General features: G+C 26.9%; 1 protein-coding gene across 2 annotated transcripts; it reads right to left on the bottom strand.

Moving 5' to 3' along the window:
* Positions 1–1,357: 1,357 nt before the first annotated feature.
* On the bottom strand, positions 1,358–16,805 carry LOC105832561 (short-chain dehydrogenase/reductase family 16C member 6). 2 transcript variants are annotated; one of them, XM_012673642.3, is made up of 8 exons: positions 16,621–16,805; positions 6,854–7,013; positions 6,036–6,190; positions 5,748–5,925; positions 3,882–4,011; positions 3,671–3,791; positions 2,985–3,110; positions 1,358–2,425 (listed from the first exon to the last, which is right to left on the bottom strand). In XM_012673642.3, coding segments are annotated over exons 1-8 (945 nt in total). In that variant the 5' UTR covers positions 16,623–16,805; the 3' UTR covers positions 1,358–2,352. The 2 variants fall into 2 exon arrangements, with proteins under 2 accessions (XP_012529096.1, XP_012529097.1); XM_012673643.3 differs by lacking the exon at positions 16,621–16,805 and adding an exon at positions 12,535–12,658.
* Positions 16,806–16,991: the final 186 nt, after the last annotated feature.

Genomic DNA, 16,991 nt, shown 5'->3' with positions numbered 1-16,991 from the left:
GGAAGGTTAATTATCTGCCACCATGCACGTGAGTGGAGACGCCTTGTTGCAGCGGTAGACATAGAAATGACAACTTCGGTGTTGTCCAAAAAAATTCCAGAACGCTAGTGAGCGTGCTGATCCTCGCATTCTGCTAAGTCGTTATGCACGTAATATATACGATCCGCAGGTAGTGGTTGACGGAATAAAAAAATGTTTTAACGCATACTGATCCTACACCGTTGTGGGATTGGGATCACGCTAGCCAATTCCTTGCAGGAATGGAAATTAAGAGGGATTTAAATGTGAAACACTCGCCGGACGTTGCAATCAAGTTATGATGAGACAGGAAGAGTAAAAAAAAAGGAAATATGCGAAACACGATCAACTAACTGTATTTATTGGTATAAGATTAAGAAATAAGCGAACAATGGAATCGGAACCTGCACCTTATTGTTCGCACGGAAATCGAACGTTAGGTCTATATCAGAACAAAAAAAAAAGAATTAATTAGGAATCGGAATTGTAGCCCTCGATTTACACTTCAACTCGCGAAAATATTCTAAGTTCCAAATATTGGAGAAATATTGGAAATATTCTAAGTCTAAATAATACAAGAAACAACAAAAATATTCTAAGTTCAAATAATACGCGACGAGACTCGCGAGAGGTTATCGTACACTGAAAAAAAATGCAATATATCCAATAAGATATGTAGTTGCAAGCTGCCAACTACAGATATACTCAATACAATAATATATGCTATTGCAGTATTAACATTGTACTTGCATTAATAGCAAATATTATTGTATTGAGTATTTTATGTAGTTGGCAGCCCGCAATCACATATGTTATTGGCTATATTACATTTTTTTTCTGTGTGTGTACGAATCGAGAACCGCAGATTCGGCACTTTGGCTCGAGATCGCGACATATACTCTAAGATCAATGACGATCGGGGGTATAGGGCTAGGAAAATTCCCCGATAAATCACCGATTGCCTATCACTAATTCAATTAATTTTTTTTTGTATACATATTATTTTACAACATTGGCATAGTATTTGATGCGCTCGTTTGTATTTTGCGGGTCGTGCGGCGTGATCTCGCCGCGTGAGCTTTTTTTAAGCCCGCGTACCGCTCTCCGGTTTTTTAATATACCTTCAATATGGAGTTTGCTTATTAAGTGTTGCCATCACGGATTCAACGCGTGCGCTAGCCCGTGATCGTTAGTCTGTTTAACGCCGATTTAGGTATGTGATCACGCGTTCGCGTTGTCATATTATCGTGACGGACGGCGAAATTTTAGCCGGACGTAACAATATCATAATATGTGTATTAATATTCGTGTATGTAGCGACAAATAAATATTTATTTAATTAGCAGTTTAGATTTTTTTTATTTCTTGCCTAATTTTAGTGTACAATTTAATATGTGAAATTTATTTGACGGAAATTTAATGAGCAAAAGTGAGTTTACAAACTTACGAATTTAAATTTTGATATTTATATTATAATTAAAATACTTATTATATTAAAGTTACACCTTCCGTCGAATAAATTTCTTTATACTATACACGTAAAATTGATATTTATTGATAATTTTATTATTTCCCTTTTTATCTCTTATTATAATTATATGCGCTGAATTAAAGTGTAGAACATTAATCTTTCAAATACTTATACTATCAATAAATTGCATTATTCTACATTACATTGTCCGTATCGCACATATATGCTATTTGTATTATCTAAATAACTTATAGATACGTGTATAAAGACAAATAATTATATTAATAATGATCACTATACACAGCTTATGCTTTATCGCATAATAAACGGAAATAATAATATATTGAATAATAACATGTTATAATATATAATAGCTGAAACGCAGTTTTATCTGTATAAATACACATTATACTAATTTAAATTTATCAATTAAGCAGAATAAAACGTTATTGTTCGCGCGACTAATTTATTGTGCTAACATTACTAGAAAATAATATAATGTTCACGATGATTTTTTTTTGATATTGTATAAAAAATTTATTTATTATTTACGTTATATTATACGTAATATTATCGCTGTCAGTATAAAACATCTACACTTGTGCGTTTACATGCATTAATCCTTGCGATTAATTATAATTATGGTTGATTAATAGATAATTATTTTTATATATTGAGAGTAGCCGAGTAGAATCTCTAGAAGTTTTGAGGAGAAAAATGTTTTATTTCCCACGTATAAATCGGCAATCCTGGCATTTATTTGTACATACTATAAATAATGCAATAGCATATAGGATACGATCATATAAAAAATTTTTTGTTCACATATTTTGAATTAACTGGGATTGTTCTTTTTGCAGTGGTTAGCTCGACACCGCCTCGACACCGCTATCGAAGAAGTCTAGCAAGGAACGTAACGCTTCGTCGGGCAGAATTCTGAAATTGTTTAATTATTATTACTTTTCTAAAAGTTTTTTAAAAATAAAATCTTACGCTTTCAGAACACCATCAAAGATTAATAAAAACATAAAAATTTCTTTACAGGCTAAAGTAAACTATAATAAATATTGGTAAATTCTAAAATAATAAATTTATAATTTATAAAGTATAATAATTTAAATTTAATTAAATATTTTAATAAATATTGTATATTGGTAAAGTAAGCTTGATATAGTTTAATCCCTTTGCATTACCTTATACTATTGTTTGTGCGTTTATTATTATTCAGTCTATTAGAAATAATTTATTATAATAGCTGTTACGTGTTTATTTGTTTGTATTATATTGCCTGTTTATAATTTCATCTTATTTAACATTATTCAAGTTGTTTTATAGCTTCCATTTAAAGTTAAAACGCCAGAATATTATTATGTATATTTTTTAAATATTAGTATTTATACATATATATATATATATATATATATATATATATATATATACATATATATATATTTATTTATTACATCTACTTTGAGTAATTTTGCACTTTATTTACCTCACTATCGTACCGAGTGACAACCAATATGGAGGCACAGTCTTTTCGCGGTAATTATGTCTCTGCGCGTGAATTATTTGTGAGGCTGCTTGCCCCGGTGAAACCAACGGCATGGCATTCGGGAACCTGTGTTGAAATTAAAATATTTATTGTCAATAATAGCCATATAACGTTAAAAACTTAATAGGACTTAATAATTTTATTTTAATAATCAATAAGTGTTAATTATGTTTAATATAAGAACTACGATAAATAAATTGGCAAATAAAATTTTATTCTGCCGTATTTCTCTAACAATAGCTGTTAAACAGCTCACCTCGCATCCAAAAGTCTAGTCTGCATGTAAAAAAATGTAATTAATTAACAACGTGTAATTATTTACGTGCATATATTATTGTACTTTATAAACACATCCATTATTGTGTCTAAGAATGAAAATGTTCAATTACAAATTAATGGCTCAATTAATATTTTTACATAATAATAGCATATATCCAGACAATATATGAAAGTTTAAAAGAGGTAACAAAAATGTTTCTTAGATAAAAACGTATAAAAAAAGATGACTTTACGACATCTTTTACACGTGCGTCTTGTCTAGATACTTATCATAATTAAATGACGTAGCATTGTGTACATTGCATAAACGTGCTTTATATGTATAGTTTTTTCATGCAAATACTTACTTTACTTTTGGCTTCTTGCAAAGTCCAGTGTCTACCATGTACGGATAAATGGTAGTAAATTTGATTAAGGATTTTCCTTTGCTGGATATCCGTAGTTCTTCGCTGATCGATTCCATAAGCCCTACGTTTGCATCAACAAGTTAAAAATGCGACGCCTCTTTACTCGCGCGTAGAAAGTAAGAATTGAGTTAAATAAATTAAACTGGCTTACCTCTAACTGCAAATTTTGAAGCACAGTAGGGAACTAAATTTGGAAGGCCACCGATTCCAGCCAATGAAGAGAGCGCAACTACATGGCCATGGTTTTTTTCGATCATACTTGGGAGAAATGCCTGTAGAATCTAAAAATAACGGAACCACAATTAAATCCAAATATGTAAGAAAGATAAAAGTGAATAATTTGGTTTATAGTAAAATAATAATTATTATATTGCGTTAGTGTTAAAAAAAATACTTGAAGTAGAGGAGAAGGTGGTAATATGACTACTCATTTATATTTTATTTAATAACTTTGTTAATAATTAATGTTTTGAGTTGAAATTTTATGATTATATTCATCAAAGTGTTGCTCATTAGATTTTCAATTCAAAGTTATAAAATATTTATTATATTATATATTATTTATAAAAATGTAACAATGCTGCATAATGGACCGAAGAGAAATAGGGAGGGTAATATGGCTACCACAAAAATGAATGTAAAAAAATTGGTTTTGTTTAAAAAGGTCACAGTATTTTGTCAGAAACATATATATTTTTATAAAATAAGTTGTTATATCGAAATAGGTGATTTTTATTCACATTTAATGGAAGTTAAATAAAAATAACCTTAACTCTAAAGAACCTTATTTATATAAAGGATTTCAAAAAATTAACAGCGTTAAATTAAGCCTTTAATCGATTTGTCGAGGAATTTTGTCGATATGGAGATCTCAAAAGTGACCATATTACTAGCACACTTAGATGGCCATATTGACAACATCCTACCTATATCATCGTTTAATTTTGTATAACTTGAAATATATACAACCGAATAAAGAGTTAAATAATAAGAAAGTACTCAAGTGTACATACATTTGGGTGATAATGCAATTAAATTTAAAAAGAATGAAGAAATATGTGTAATTAAATGTTAAAATGTATTTTTAAAAATTTTCGAAATTCTTAAAAGTAAAAATGCCTTATAACAAATGTTGACTGTTGTGTTTTGTCATATTAGTATCATTATATAACAGTAGGCTACTAAACAAATAATATCATAAATAATTATTAGAATTCGTTCTAATATATATGATATATATGTGTTATAGCTAATATTATAGCTAACGGTGCGGCTAATATGGATGGCCATATTAGCCGCACTAGTCATATTACCACCTTCTCTATATATAAGTTTAAAGTTAATTTGTTAATTTATTTTTAGTTATATTACAAAAATATTATCACAAAATATAACTATTAAAAATGTCAAACAAATAATCGATTTTTTGAAATAAAAAAAATCCCTTTAAGAAAGTATCTTGTCAAAGAGAATACTAAACTAATAAAGTAATTTTGTATTTTTTGTAAATTTTTCACATTTGTGCAGATAACGAGCACTGATTATGGCATTTGAAAAAGTATTGACTCTTTGTTATGCAGCATTAAGCAACAGAATGTTATTTTATAAATACAGTATTATAAAAACTGCTACATATTATTTAATAAAAAACACTTTCTAATTTACATTTATGTTTATTATATTGGTTTACATTTATTCAAAGTCATATTTTTAATTTTTACTTAAGAAATATCCGTTAAATATAAAGTAGTGTACTAGTATATTAATGACCTTCCTCTACTTATTTATCTATGACATTAAATTCTAATATTAAATATTAATTAATTTTTTAGATTTACCACATAAAAAGATACTTAAACGTTTTGATTAAATCTTTTTTAATTTTTTCCTAGGATTGTATTCTGTTGTATTTTAAAATAACGGTATCAAATCATTTTAAATTATGTTCATTAAAATATAGTCTAAAAAATCTTCTATTTTCATACGTATATTTAATTAATTCGGTCGTTTAACTTACCCAGAAATGGGCCAACACGTTAATGTCGAAAATCCGTCTAATTTCGTCGCTTGTATGATCGAGGAATGCGTGGCAAGGCATTATACCGGCATTGTTAACTAGAATAGTGACGTCACCGACTTCCTTCTTGACTTTTTCGGCTACGCTGAAGACGTCTTCTCTCTTCGACACGTCACATCTGGTATAAAACAAAAAAACATTTTTAAAATTCTCTCGAAAATTTTTTGTGTTGTGCTATACTTTCTTTCAGATTGATATCATTTTGTCAGCAAATAATACCAAACATACTGATATGCATATGCTGCAGCCGTTCCAGTCTTCTTTATTTCGTTCACTGTTTCTTCGTTCGATTCTTGGTTCACGTCCCAGCATACTACTGTTGCGCCTAACGCTGCGTAACGAAGGGCTAACTCTTTTCCAATACCATGACCAGTACCTGTTATCTATAAAAATATAATAAATTATATATAATAAATAAATCAAGAAACACTCCTCTCTTTCTAGATAAAAAAATAATATTGACTTTAACCTATTTTATCAATTTAATACACAAATAATTATTAATTGCGTTCTATATTCGTAATTTCTAAAAATTATCTGTGCAAAAAAATAAACATAGAAAAATATACATATTAATTTTTTGATAAATAACAAATTTATAAGTTATATATGTATTATAAATTTTGAAGATAATTGAATAATAATTAATTGTTAACATTATAGACAACTGTTTTTCAAAAATTGTATAATAAATCTTTATCTAATGTTTAATGCTCAGTCGTTTAAATAGATTCAATGATTATTATTATTATCACTCTTTTGCTTTATGTATAAGCAAAAAAGTGATAATAAGAATAAATTGAGCAAAATATTAAATAAAATTATAATTTTAGTTTTGTAGTAAGTAGAAAGATAATTGTTTAATATCATTAAAACTTCTCCATTAACATAATAAGATCATTTCTATCATCAGTCATTAAAGTAGAAAAATTGATCCTGTTTTATACTATGTAAAAACGAAGTTAATGCAGCTTTATAGCACTAAAGTATTCTAGTACTAATAAAAACAAATTATCATATATTAATAATTTAAATTAGATACTTACCAAAACGATCTCACCGGCAACGCTTTTTTCTTCTGCTGGAACAAAAAATTTATACACGCTCTCGCAAATGTAATATAGAATCTTCAGAATAAGCAGCAATACGTCCGCAAGAATCAACGCGCCGTTGTACGCTTTTACCATGGCTGCTTGATATTCTGGCCTGTAAAATTAAAATTTCTCTTAAATTACAGAGAAATAAAATGTCAGAATTCATTCATTTATTTATTCATTTATTTGCTATTTAACAAGTTTTTTTAGTAAAAAAAAGTATATCTTAAGAAAGATTAAGTAAAATATGTGAACAAATTATGGTAATATAAGGAAAATAAAGATTAATGCATTACTTATTTAAGAAATACGTTATTATAAAATATTAAAGATTAATTTAAAAAATTCTTTTTATTTATGTAGATACATTGAGTATAAAATGTAATTTATTTAATTTTTATTCATTGAAATGTACTAATAAATATGGTCACATAATCTTTTTCTTTTAATCTTATTTCTTTTAATCTTAATTCTATAATATTATTAAATATTTTTCCATTCTCTATAAAAAGAAATGTAATAATTTTCACAAAATAACTTGTTGTAATTTTCTTGTACATATATGTAATACTTTGATTAGTAGTAGTCAAACACGATACAATATTGACAATTCGTTAAAATACTATACACCTGCATTGTATTATGTAATGCTTGTTATTCTTTGAAGGTATGTTAACTTCGAATCACGTAATATGAGTTATTCAAATGTTACGTGAGAAGTTTACAATTTTATTGTTCCGTGATTTGCGCATACTTCTCGCAATTGCAAAGTATAAAAATTGATTATATGTTAATTATTTTAAAAAGATATACATTTTTACAATAATTTGTGCGAAATAAACGTATAGCGCTTAAAGTTAATGTAAAAATTGCATATATAAATTATGTATATATTGCTAGTTAACTTTCTTCTGAATAAAAAACACGTTACTGGACTAACACAAAATTTTTTTAAATATTTTTGCGAAAACGTCATAAAGATACTAAAATACTTTGCTCTCCATTGTGATATTAAGACTAATAAGAAATAATTGTATTTTTATTAGAATAAAAAGTATTATTATACACATATTACATGTAAAAGTAGGCAATTATCCTTTTCTATTTCTTCATATTAAATTATACACCAAGTTTGACCTGCTGTCTAGAGTTGATGAGAGAATTAGGTTAGCGCAGCTACTGTATGACATGTAATGCTGATTACGTGACACGTTGTGCGTGATAGACGAGCGCACGATATGAATGAGAACATTCTTCTTCAATTACATTAATACTCGTAAACATAAGTCAATTTTAACCAATTAATCCTATGTTAATTCTTTCTTTGAATTTTCTTATTTATTAATATTTTCCATTCCTTTTCCGACTTATCTATGATATTTACAAGGTATAATAAAAAAATAAAAACATGTTTATCTTTACATATAATTTAGCCACATATATTTTTTATATATTATTTAAGAAAATACGTGTATTTAGATATTCTGTTGATTTTTAATATAGTATAATTAAATAAATATTTCTAATTACATTAAGAAAGTTTTGCAAATAATCTATTTATAATAGGTGATTTATCGTGTACACACATTTTGTTCTCCTTTATTACAATTTTTCTCTCTCTTTCTTTCTCCTTCTCCCCTCCCCTCTCTTTTCCTTTCTCTTCTTTATTCGTTAAACAAGTAATAAACGGAAAAAATTCTGCTGTTGGTTACGTAAATTACATTAAATTATCAATGATGATATATACTTTATCAAAATCAAGTTCAAATAATCAGATCTGTCATGAATAATGATCACGTTTTTTCAAGTCAACAGTAGGTATGCAAAAAGGAAATTAATCACACGGTTGCGTACGTTTTAAAATGCAAGGTCACACGACATGTGTTTAAGTGTATTTCACAAACGTGTTTTTTTGATCATTTTACGTCAAGATTAAATAGATAAGATTATCTTCTATCTATCAAATTGAACATTACGTATATGACAATTTTTTAATACATATGTCTTTAAAAATCTTGATCAAATATCTTGAAAACAAAGCATTAGCGAGAAAAAATTTACTTTTTGATTTTCTAAAAAAACTTTAGACAAAAATTAAAATTGAGTTGTAAAGAAAGACAAATAATGGTGAAATAAAAAAATCAATTATTAAAGATAATAATATGATAATTCTTTCTCAAGAAAACTATTTATATCGTATCTTGTTTGCCATTTATAATGATAACGATTTATCATTTATTGAAATAACAATTCGAGCCGCGAAGAACGCCGATACATATGAGTACGCTTGGTATTCATAAAATAATTTAACATTAATATGCAAGCGCGTTATATTTATTTAATATTTAGTTAATGTATTATTGATTTCTTATTTATCTTGTAAAATATGTAAACATTTATTTTTATTGGATTTTTAAAATTTAATATCTGCTTCTTTTTGCAACAACAATACATGTAACATATTGTAGATGTGATATAACATGACAAAAAAAAATATATTTCTCTGTTTAGTTCTCGTAATTTCTTTCTGAAAGTTTTTCAAGTAACACAGGCACACAAGGAAAGTGATCTGATATAATAATAGAACCCCATTAGTCAATCTTTATGTACTTTGACGTGCTAAACACGAATCCGGTGTCAGAATTGCTCTATCGTCCACCTTTTCTTTCATTTGAAAAAATGGTCTAAAAACTTTGAAAATTGTAGTAATTGCGCTGTACGCGGAAAATGCTGAGTGATGGGGCAATTCTGATCGTGTTCAGTATATCAAAATACATAGAGATTGACTAGAGTGGTCCCGGTATCAGACCACTTTTTTGTATGCCTGTGTAATTAATGTTTGATCAAATAATTATTGATTCTTGAAACTTGTTTGCACGTATGTCGAATATGTGTTAAATAAATGTTGCCGTTGCAGCTTTCCTTTGCGTAGATATTACAATTTGGTCATAATAGTGGTTGAGCGAAAGGTTTCTTTCTATCATTCTGATTTTAATTTTTGGTTTGCAAATAATAGCTTGGTCTTTATTATATTTAAACATGAGTATTTGGAACAAAAAATGTGTTTCATACTATTTTTTCTCCGTTCTTCTTTTCTTTTTTTCTTTCCTCTGTCTTTGCCATACTTCTTCTCTTTTTTCTCTTTTTCTCTCTTATATTCTTACTCTCTTTCTCTTGCTACACATACGTTTATTTAAAAAGTCTTTTCAAAAAGCGGTCAGTTTTTAAGTAGATATTCTTATTTATCTACTTATTTTAATGATTCTAAAATTAAAGACTGATAAAATTGTCGGTGTGCAGTTTAGATGAGCTAAGAAGTTTAAATTAATAAATAAATTATATTTAGCACCAAGATTTGCTGCACATTAAATAGGCAAACTCTATCTATATATCTAATAATAAATATATTAATATTAGTTAAGTTCTTAATATTAAAAATTAATATGCTACGTATAATCAAATATATGGAAAAAGAGAATTTATTATTATAATATTATAAATCTGGAATATATTTATAAATATTATTTTATTAATATTAAATAGTTTAAGCTGATTCCATGAAATATGCGTGTAATTATAAGATATAAAGTTTTCTTTTTTTAATCGCATAATCAAATTTTCATTACAACGCTCACGTATATTTTTATTTTTAATATAAAATAAAAAATTATATTAAATAAAAATTATTTATATAAATAAATATGTAAATGTAAGTTTGTTCGTTATCTAAGATCTCCAAAAGTTATTCTCCGATTGCTTTGAAATTTTGACACAATGTTGCATTCGAAAACCGAATGTTCTTATGGGTCTGATTTTGGATATACCGAGTGTTTAAAAAATGATGGCTATAATTTAAGTGTAAAAAATAATTTTTTTACTGATATTTTTGAAATTTTGACACAACGTTGTATTGAATTTAGTTAGAAGTACGTGAATAAATGAATATTAGATTTATTATTGGTCGTTTCATAAATGCAAGCCTTTAATTTAAGAATGTTTCATTTAGCCTGTATATGGCACTTAGAATCAATGGCAGCTATCAAAATGTGTTTAAGAACTTTCGAAGAACTAAGATAAGGAAAAAAAGAAATTTACAGGATGTTAGACTTTAAAAAACTTTCTAATTTAAGAAAAATTAATACTATATGTTAGGCAGACAGTACATCGTACTTCCCTAAATAGATAAATCGTCTTTCAAATTTTAGCAATATTAATGATATATGTTAGGTAGACAGTACACCGTACTTCCCTAACTAGAAGAATTTTTCTATTATGTTTAAATTAAGGTAATAAGGAAAATAAAAATAGTTGTTATTTTATTGAAAAAGAAGAAACTTATTTAAAACAGTCTTTTGAATGGATTTCTGAATCTATGGCAGCTTTTAGAAAAAAATAACGAAATATTGATTCATAAAATTAATTAATAAATTAAATACATACATTCTAATTCAAAAGACTTAATTTAGAAAAATTGGTATTTTTAAAAGAATTTGGTTTTTTAAATTAAAAAATATTTCAAAATTTTAATGAAATAAGTTTTATATTACATTATAATAAAAATACATTAAAATAAATAAAATCAAATTAATTGAATACAGTGCCAAAGGCAATAAATAAATGAAGTAAGTTAGAAGTACGTAAATAAATGAATATTAGATTTATTAAAGATAGATAAATGTGTGTTTATTCAAAAATAAAATAAAAAGAGCAACAGTAAAGCAAGGCTCTAGAAAGTTAAACAACAAAAGCAGAGAAAATTTGAAAAAAACGTAGCATAAGAATAGAGAGCCACAGCAACGCGTGGCAGGGCATAGCTAGTATTATAATAAAATATTTTAATAATAAGATGTATAAGATTTTGTAAGATTTACAATTCCTTAAATGTAATCTTTGAAAAATATGAAGCTGTCTTGCAACAATTATAAAAATGTTATTTTATTTTGCATTTTAGTGTGTTTATAAATTAAAAAGTTATTTAGAACATTGAACTTTTATTAAAGAACTTTTATTGATTCAAGACATTTTAAGTGAATAACAAAGGCGTTATTCTAACTAATATTTGTCTTAATAAAATTCAATTTGTGTGCACGTATGTTACTTGATTATATTTGATTATACTTGATTATACTTGGTCGAGATCAACATGTTAAAAGATAAAAAAGTTTTATCACATATATTGAGATACTTTTAACTTCTTAAACATCGCAATATTTTATGTATTGAAAGCAACAAGATAAGATGAGTTCAATTTTAAATACAAAGTTTGAAAACCAGAATTGCGTATGTTGTTTGTGACATATAACTTCTACTATCTACTTTTTCAGATATATTAAAAATAAATTATCAGTTGTTATTTTAAAAAAATGATGTGATAACAGTGCAAAAATATTGGCGTAAGCGTTAAATTCGAGACACTTTAAGGTTAATATTTATCTTATATTATTTTATATAATTATATTTATAAAAATTTAAATATTTTCTATTTTCATATTTATTCTTAGAATACTTATAAAACAGGGACGAGGTTTGGGAACAGATAGATTTCGCGAGATTCGAAATTTCAAAACTCTGCGTATTTAGCATTGATCGTCGCGGAGGAGAATTTGCACACAATTTGCCATTTGATCACTCACCCTTGTTAGGATAATAATCTTAAATCCGCCACAACGCACCGTCACAACGCGAATAAATTTCAATGTCGAGTTGCGAACCGTCGCCGTTCGCGTACGGATCGCGACTAAACCACGTCTGGCTATAGAACTTCTCTGACTGCTACCAACGTGAATTTTCCGTCACTACTACAGTTGCAAACTGGCCAACGCAATCGTATGTATCAGACGCTACCAGCATTCGACTATAAGTCGACTGTATTATCAGCGTGCAATAGAAACTATTATTAAAGCAACTCATTCCTAGGTGGGTGGCCGTTCGGGTTTGCGTCCGTACTTCCGCCAATGTATCGCTGTAGAGCTAGGGCAGCTTAGAGTCCAAGGAGAATTACTATAGCAAACGCAAGAGTGAAAAGAAACCAAAGTCGTGACGGTATTTTAGAGTATCTTTTCGTGTCTCGAATGTTGCCTGAAACATCGAGTCGAGTCGAGATAGTCACGCGCGATTTCCTCATAGATACACGAACAATGTAATCTTCTTGTCTCTAGATTATATTACGTAAGAAAATAAGAAAACTCTTTTTAAGAGAGGAAGAGAAGAGAAGAGAAGAGAAGAGAAGAGAAGAGAAGAGAGAGAGAGAGAGAGAGAGATATATTATCAATGGGTTCTTAAGCTTTAAGCACTTTCGTTGAGACAGTCGAGTGTGCAATTGCGCATTGTATAAAAATTACAAGAAGCCAGATTTGCACGTTCGAGAGTCTCATTTAACTAACTTTATGACGGCACATTTGTTACTTCATTCTCACTTTCATCTGTGATGCGTAGAACCCACTGTAATCAACTATCTGCCTGAACGAGATCCCCCTTCTTTTGTCCCCTTTTAAGACATATTTCAGCAAATTAAACATACGCCTGAATCAAAAATATATATGATTATACATAGATAATTTTTTCTCATTTCTTTAAACTTAACTTTTTGTAAAAGAAACAATGCGAAAATTATCTTTTTAAATAATTTTTGTCTTTTTAGTATTATTTATTTTATATCAAACAGGAATTTTACAAAAAAAAAAAAAAAAAAAAAACTAGTATAGACATACGTGGATATTTTTTATATACATTTATATATGTTTTTATATGAAAAATTTTTTACCGGGTTTATTCTTTTAAGATTTATTTTTATTTAATTTCATTCTTTAATTTCTTTTGGTGCGCCAAAAGATAAAGCATTCATTGATATGCATGAAATATTTCACGATGTTTTTACGTTGTCAGTTGTACTTTGTAATAATCGGTTTCTAAGATTATCATATGCGTTATCGATGAAGACACAAAGACATGATTCTGAGAATATAAGAACAAGTCTTTGTCATCGGAAAAACTATTCAGCATATATATTTATGAACTTATACATTTGTGGAGCTGTCAATGCTTTTTTCAAGAATCTTTTAATCTTTGGTCAAGGTTTCTAAAAATATCTATCAATAACATTTTAACATTGAGGCAGTGAAATAAATGTGTTCTTATAAATTAAAATAAATATTATTAAGAGCATGATTATTAGTTTGATATTAATTTGTTACGAGAAAAGAATTTTATTAAAATGCCTAAAAATTTAGCTTTGTGTGTGTGTGGGGGGGGGGATGTAGATTAAAAAATAATTTTATTAGATCTTAAAAGAAATACGTAGGACGTTTGAATTAATTGCTGGAAAATGGAATATTTTTTAACAGGTATTATTATTTGTGAGTACTATATAATTATTTTAATAAACCAACAAAGCTATTTTTAGATTTGTATTATAGTTAAATTTTGGGATATTTTAATAAAACTGTTTTTTTTTTGTATAGAATTTAAAACTACAAATAATTGTAAAATATAATATTTTATAACTCTGAATATTTTATAACTCTAAAATATAAAATGGTAATTAAATATAATGCTTAAAATTTGTATGCTCGCAAAAGTGTGTATAACAAAAAATTCTGCCTTGGGGTCAATGTTCATTCAAATATTGAAGAAGAATATCAATGTCAAGAGTTCTTTGTTACCTTTTTAAGATAATATTTCAAGTTTTTTTTATTATTGATTCTTTAACCTTGCATTCCAATAGCTTGAATATACGTTTTATAGTAGCCTAGAAAATTAATATTTACAATTACATTTTTTAAGTTTGGATCATAAGCCATGGCCATTATAATAAATATTAACTTTTATATTGTTATAAAGAGTACAATTAAAAAATCAGAAACTTCTAAACATCTTAATGATCTAATAGTTCTTTTGAGTCGTTTTTTTTATGAACTCGATTTTTAAAGTTAAAATATTTTTAAAGACTAAATAAAATATTATGTTTTAAATGTTAAAATATTTTAAATACTAAAAGAGCAATTAAATTTTAAAATTATTCCTGACAAATATTTTACGCCATTTGTTTTGAAAATCTCACGGACGCAACGTAAAAGGATTTCTCTCTAAAGAAGATGAAAGTCATCGATGTAAAAGGAAAAAGTGAAATTTTCTAAGGTCGCCCGCTTTATTTGGGGTAATCAGATCTTGGCGTCCTTGAAGAATGTTCTGAGCAAGATAATCTGACAAATAAAATTATACGATAGACATTTTTTATTGCGTATACATTAGTATAAATTAATTTACAATATCATGTAATTTTTCTAAGGAATTAACACATAAAGTTAATGTTGCATATTTTTTGCAGTTATACATTCCATACAACATCGAAGCTTGTAGCAACATTATTGCAATGTAGGATTATTGCATATAGCAGTACCATATTACAAAAACATTGCAAAAGCCTTTTAATAATATTACTGTAGCAATGTTGTAGAAAAATTATAAAAATATTGTAAAAAATAATGTCCTCTGCTTTACTTGCGAACACTAATCATTGCCACCAAATGAACGCGATAGGATTTTACTTTTTGTAATTAAAAAACCGCACAAGAATAGAATAAAAAAATGCAATATTATAAATGTTTTTAATCTGCATTTTAATGCAGCAATTTCTTAAAGAAGTTAGTTCCTAAAATTTATTTTAAAGATAAAAGTAAATAATAAGTAAATAATATGTATTTTAACAATTTTTTTGTTTTTACGTATAAAAAATATTTCAGGGATACATAATATTCTTGGAAGTTATATGTTAAAATGTTTAATTATATGTTAATATATAGTACCTATTAAACTTAGTATTAGAAACACTTAAATATATGTATTATGTACTCCATTGCATTGCAATATTCTTAAATGTAGACATTTTATCATTGCTGCAATATTTTGCTGTGGGATCTCATTAAAGTTAATGACCTGACTTGTGAATGATTAATATTTATTTATGTGTTTTGAAACTGAGACTTCTTTTTAGATCAGACGTAATATCTTTGTCAGTGTATGAATGAAGTAAATGTAAGATTTATTGATAAATATTGTGCATTAGTACACACTTCGTTTACTATTTTATACATTTTATACATTTATACATTTAAAACATTGAAAGTGAGATTTCTTTTTAGATCAGATGTAATATCTTTGCTAGTATATGAATGAAGTAAATGTGAGATTTATTGATAAATATTGTGTATTAGTACACATCGTTTACTACATTTAAATTTGAGTTATACGTGGACAGTAATAATTAATAAATTATTGATTAATAAGTTATTTTTTAAAGTAGAGAAAATACTTTTTTATTGATTTAACAATTAAGAAATGTAATATCAGTATTATCAATTATTTATAACATTTATTTAATTATATCGATATAAATCTTAATAAATATTTGATTTTATTATACGTGTTATTAGTATGCATATGTGTTTCAATATTATTATATTAAAACTATCTCTGTCATCACATATACGTGTAACAACCATTTCACTCTCTAAATTTTTTAGAGTGAAAATACTGCCACTCCAATTTTTTGAATGATTTTTCACTCTTTAAGAGTGAAAATATTGCCACTCCAATTTTTTTTCACTCTTAAAGAGTGAAAAATCACTCGAAATTGCGTAAAAAATCACTCGAAAAATTGGAGTGGCAGTATTTTCACTCTAAGAAATTTAGAGAGTGCACGCTAATGATATATTACTTACATGCTGTTTGGTAGATATACAACAAAAATGTATCGTGAGTTATCCTTATCGCTGTTATCCTTATATTTTTTAATGTAACACAATAATAACGTAATATGCAATATGCAAGTGTAATTACATGTGTGTATTACATGAAATATCTAATAACATGTATCGCAGAGTCTACCTTTTGGATACTGACATTTTAATCGGCAACGAGCCATAGGTCTACATGATAAGTTATATTTGTCTTGTGACAGCTTACGATAACAGCATGACTTTATATTTTTTTGATAAATAACAAAGATTAAGTGAACGTATTTGTAGTATGCATATGTATTTATTATCTTAATCTTTTTATAGTGGTTTTTATGATAACAAATAATGTACTT

This window comes from Monomorium pharaonis, chromosome 3 (assembly GCF_013373865.1).
Source record: "Monomorium pharaonis isolate MP-MQ-018 chromosome 3, ASM1337386v2, whole genome shotgun sequence".
NCBI classification, from domain to species: Eukaryota; Metazoa; Arthropoda; class Insecta; order Hymenoptera; family Formicidae; genus Monomorium; species Monomorium pharaonis.
Note: the sequence above shows the minus strand (reverse complement) of the source record. Positions and strands in the feature narration are given on the sequence as shown.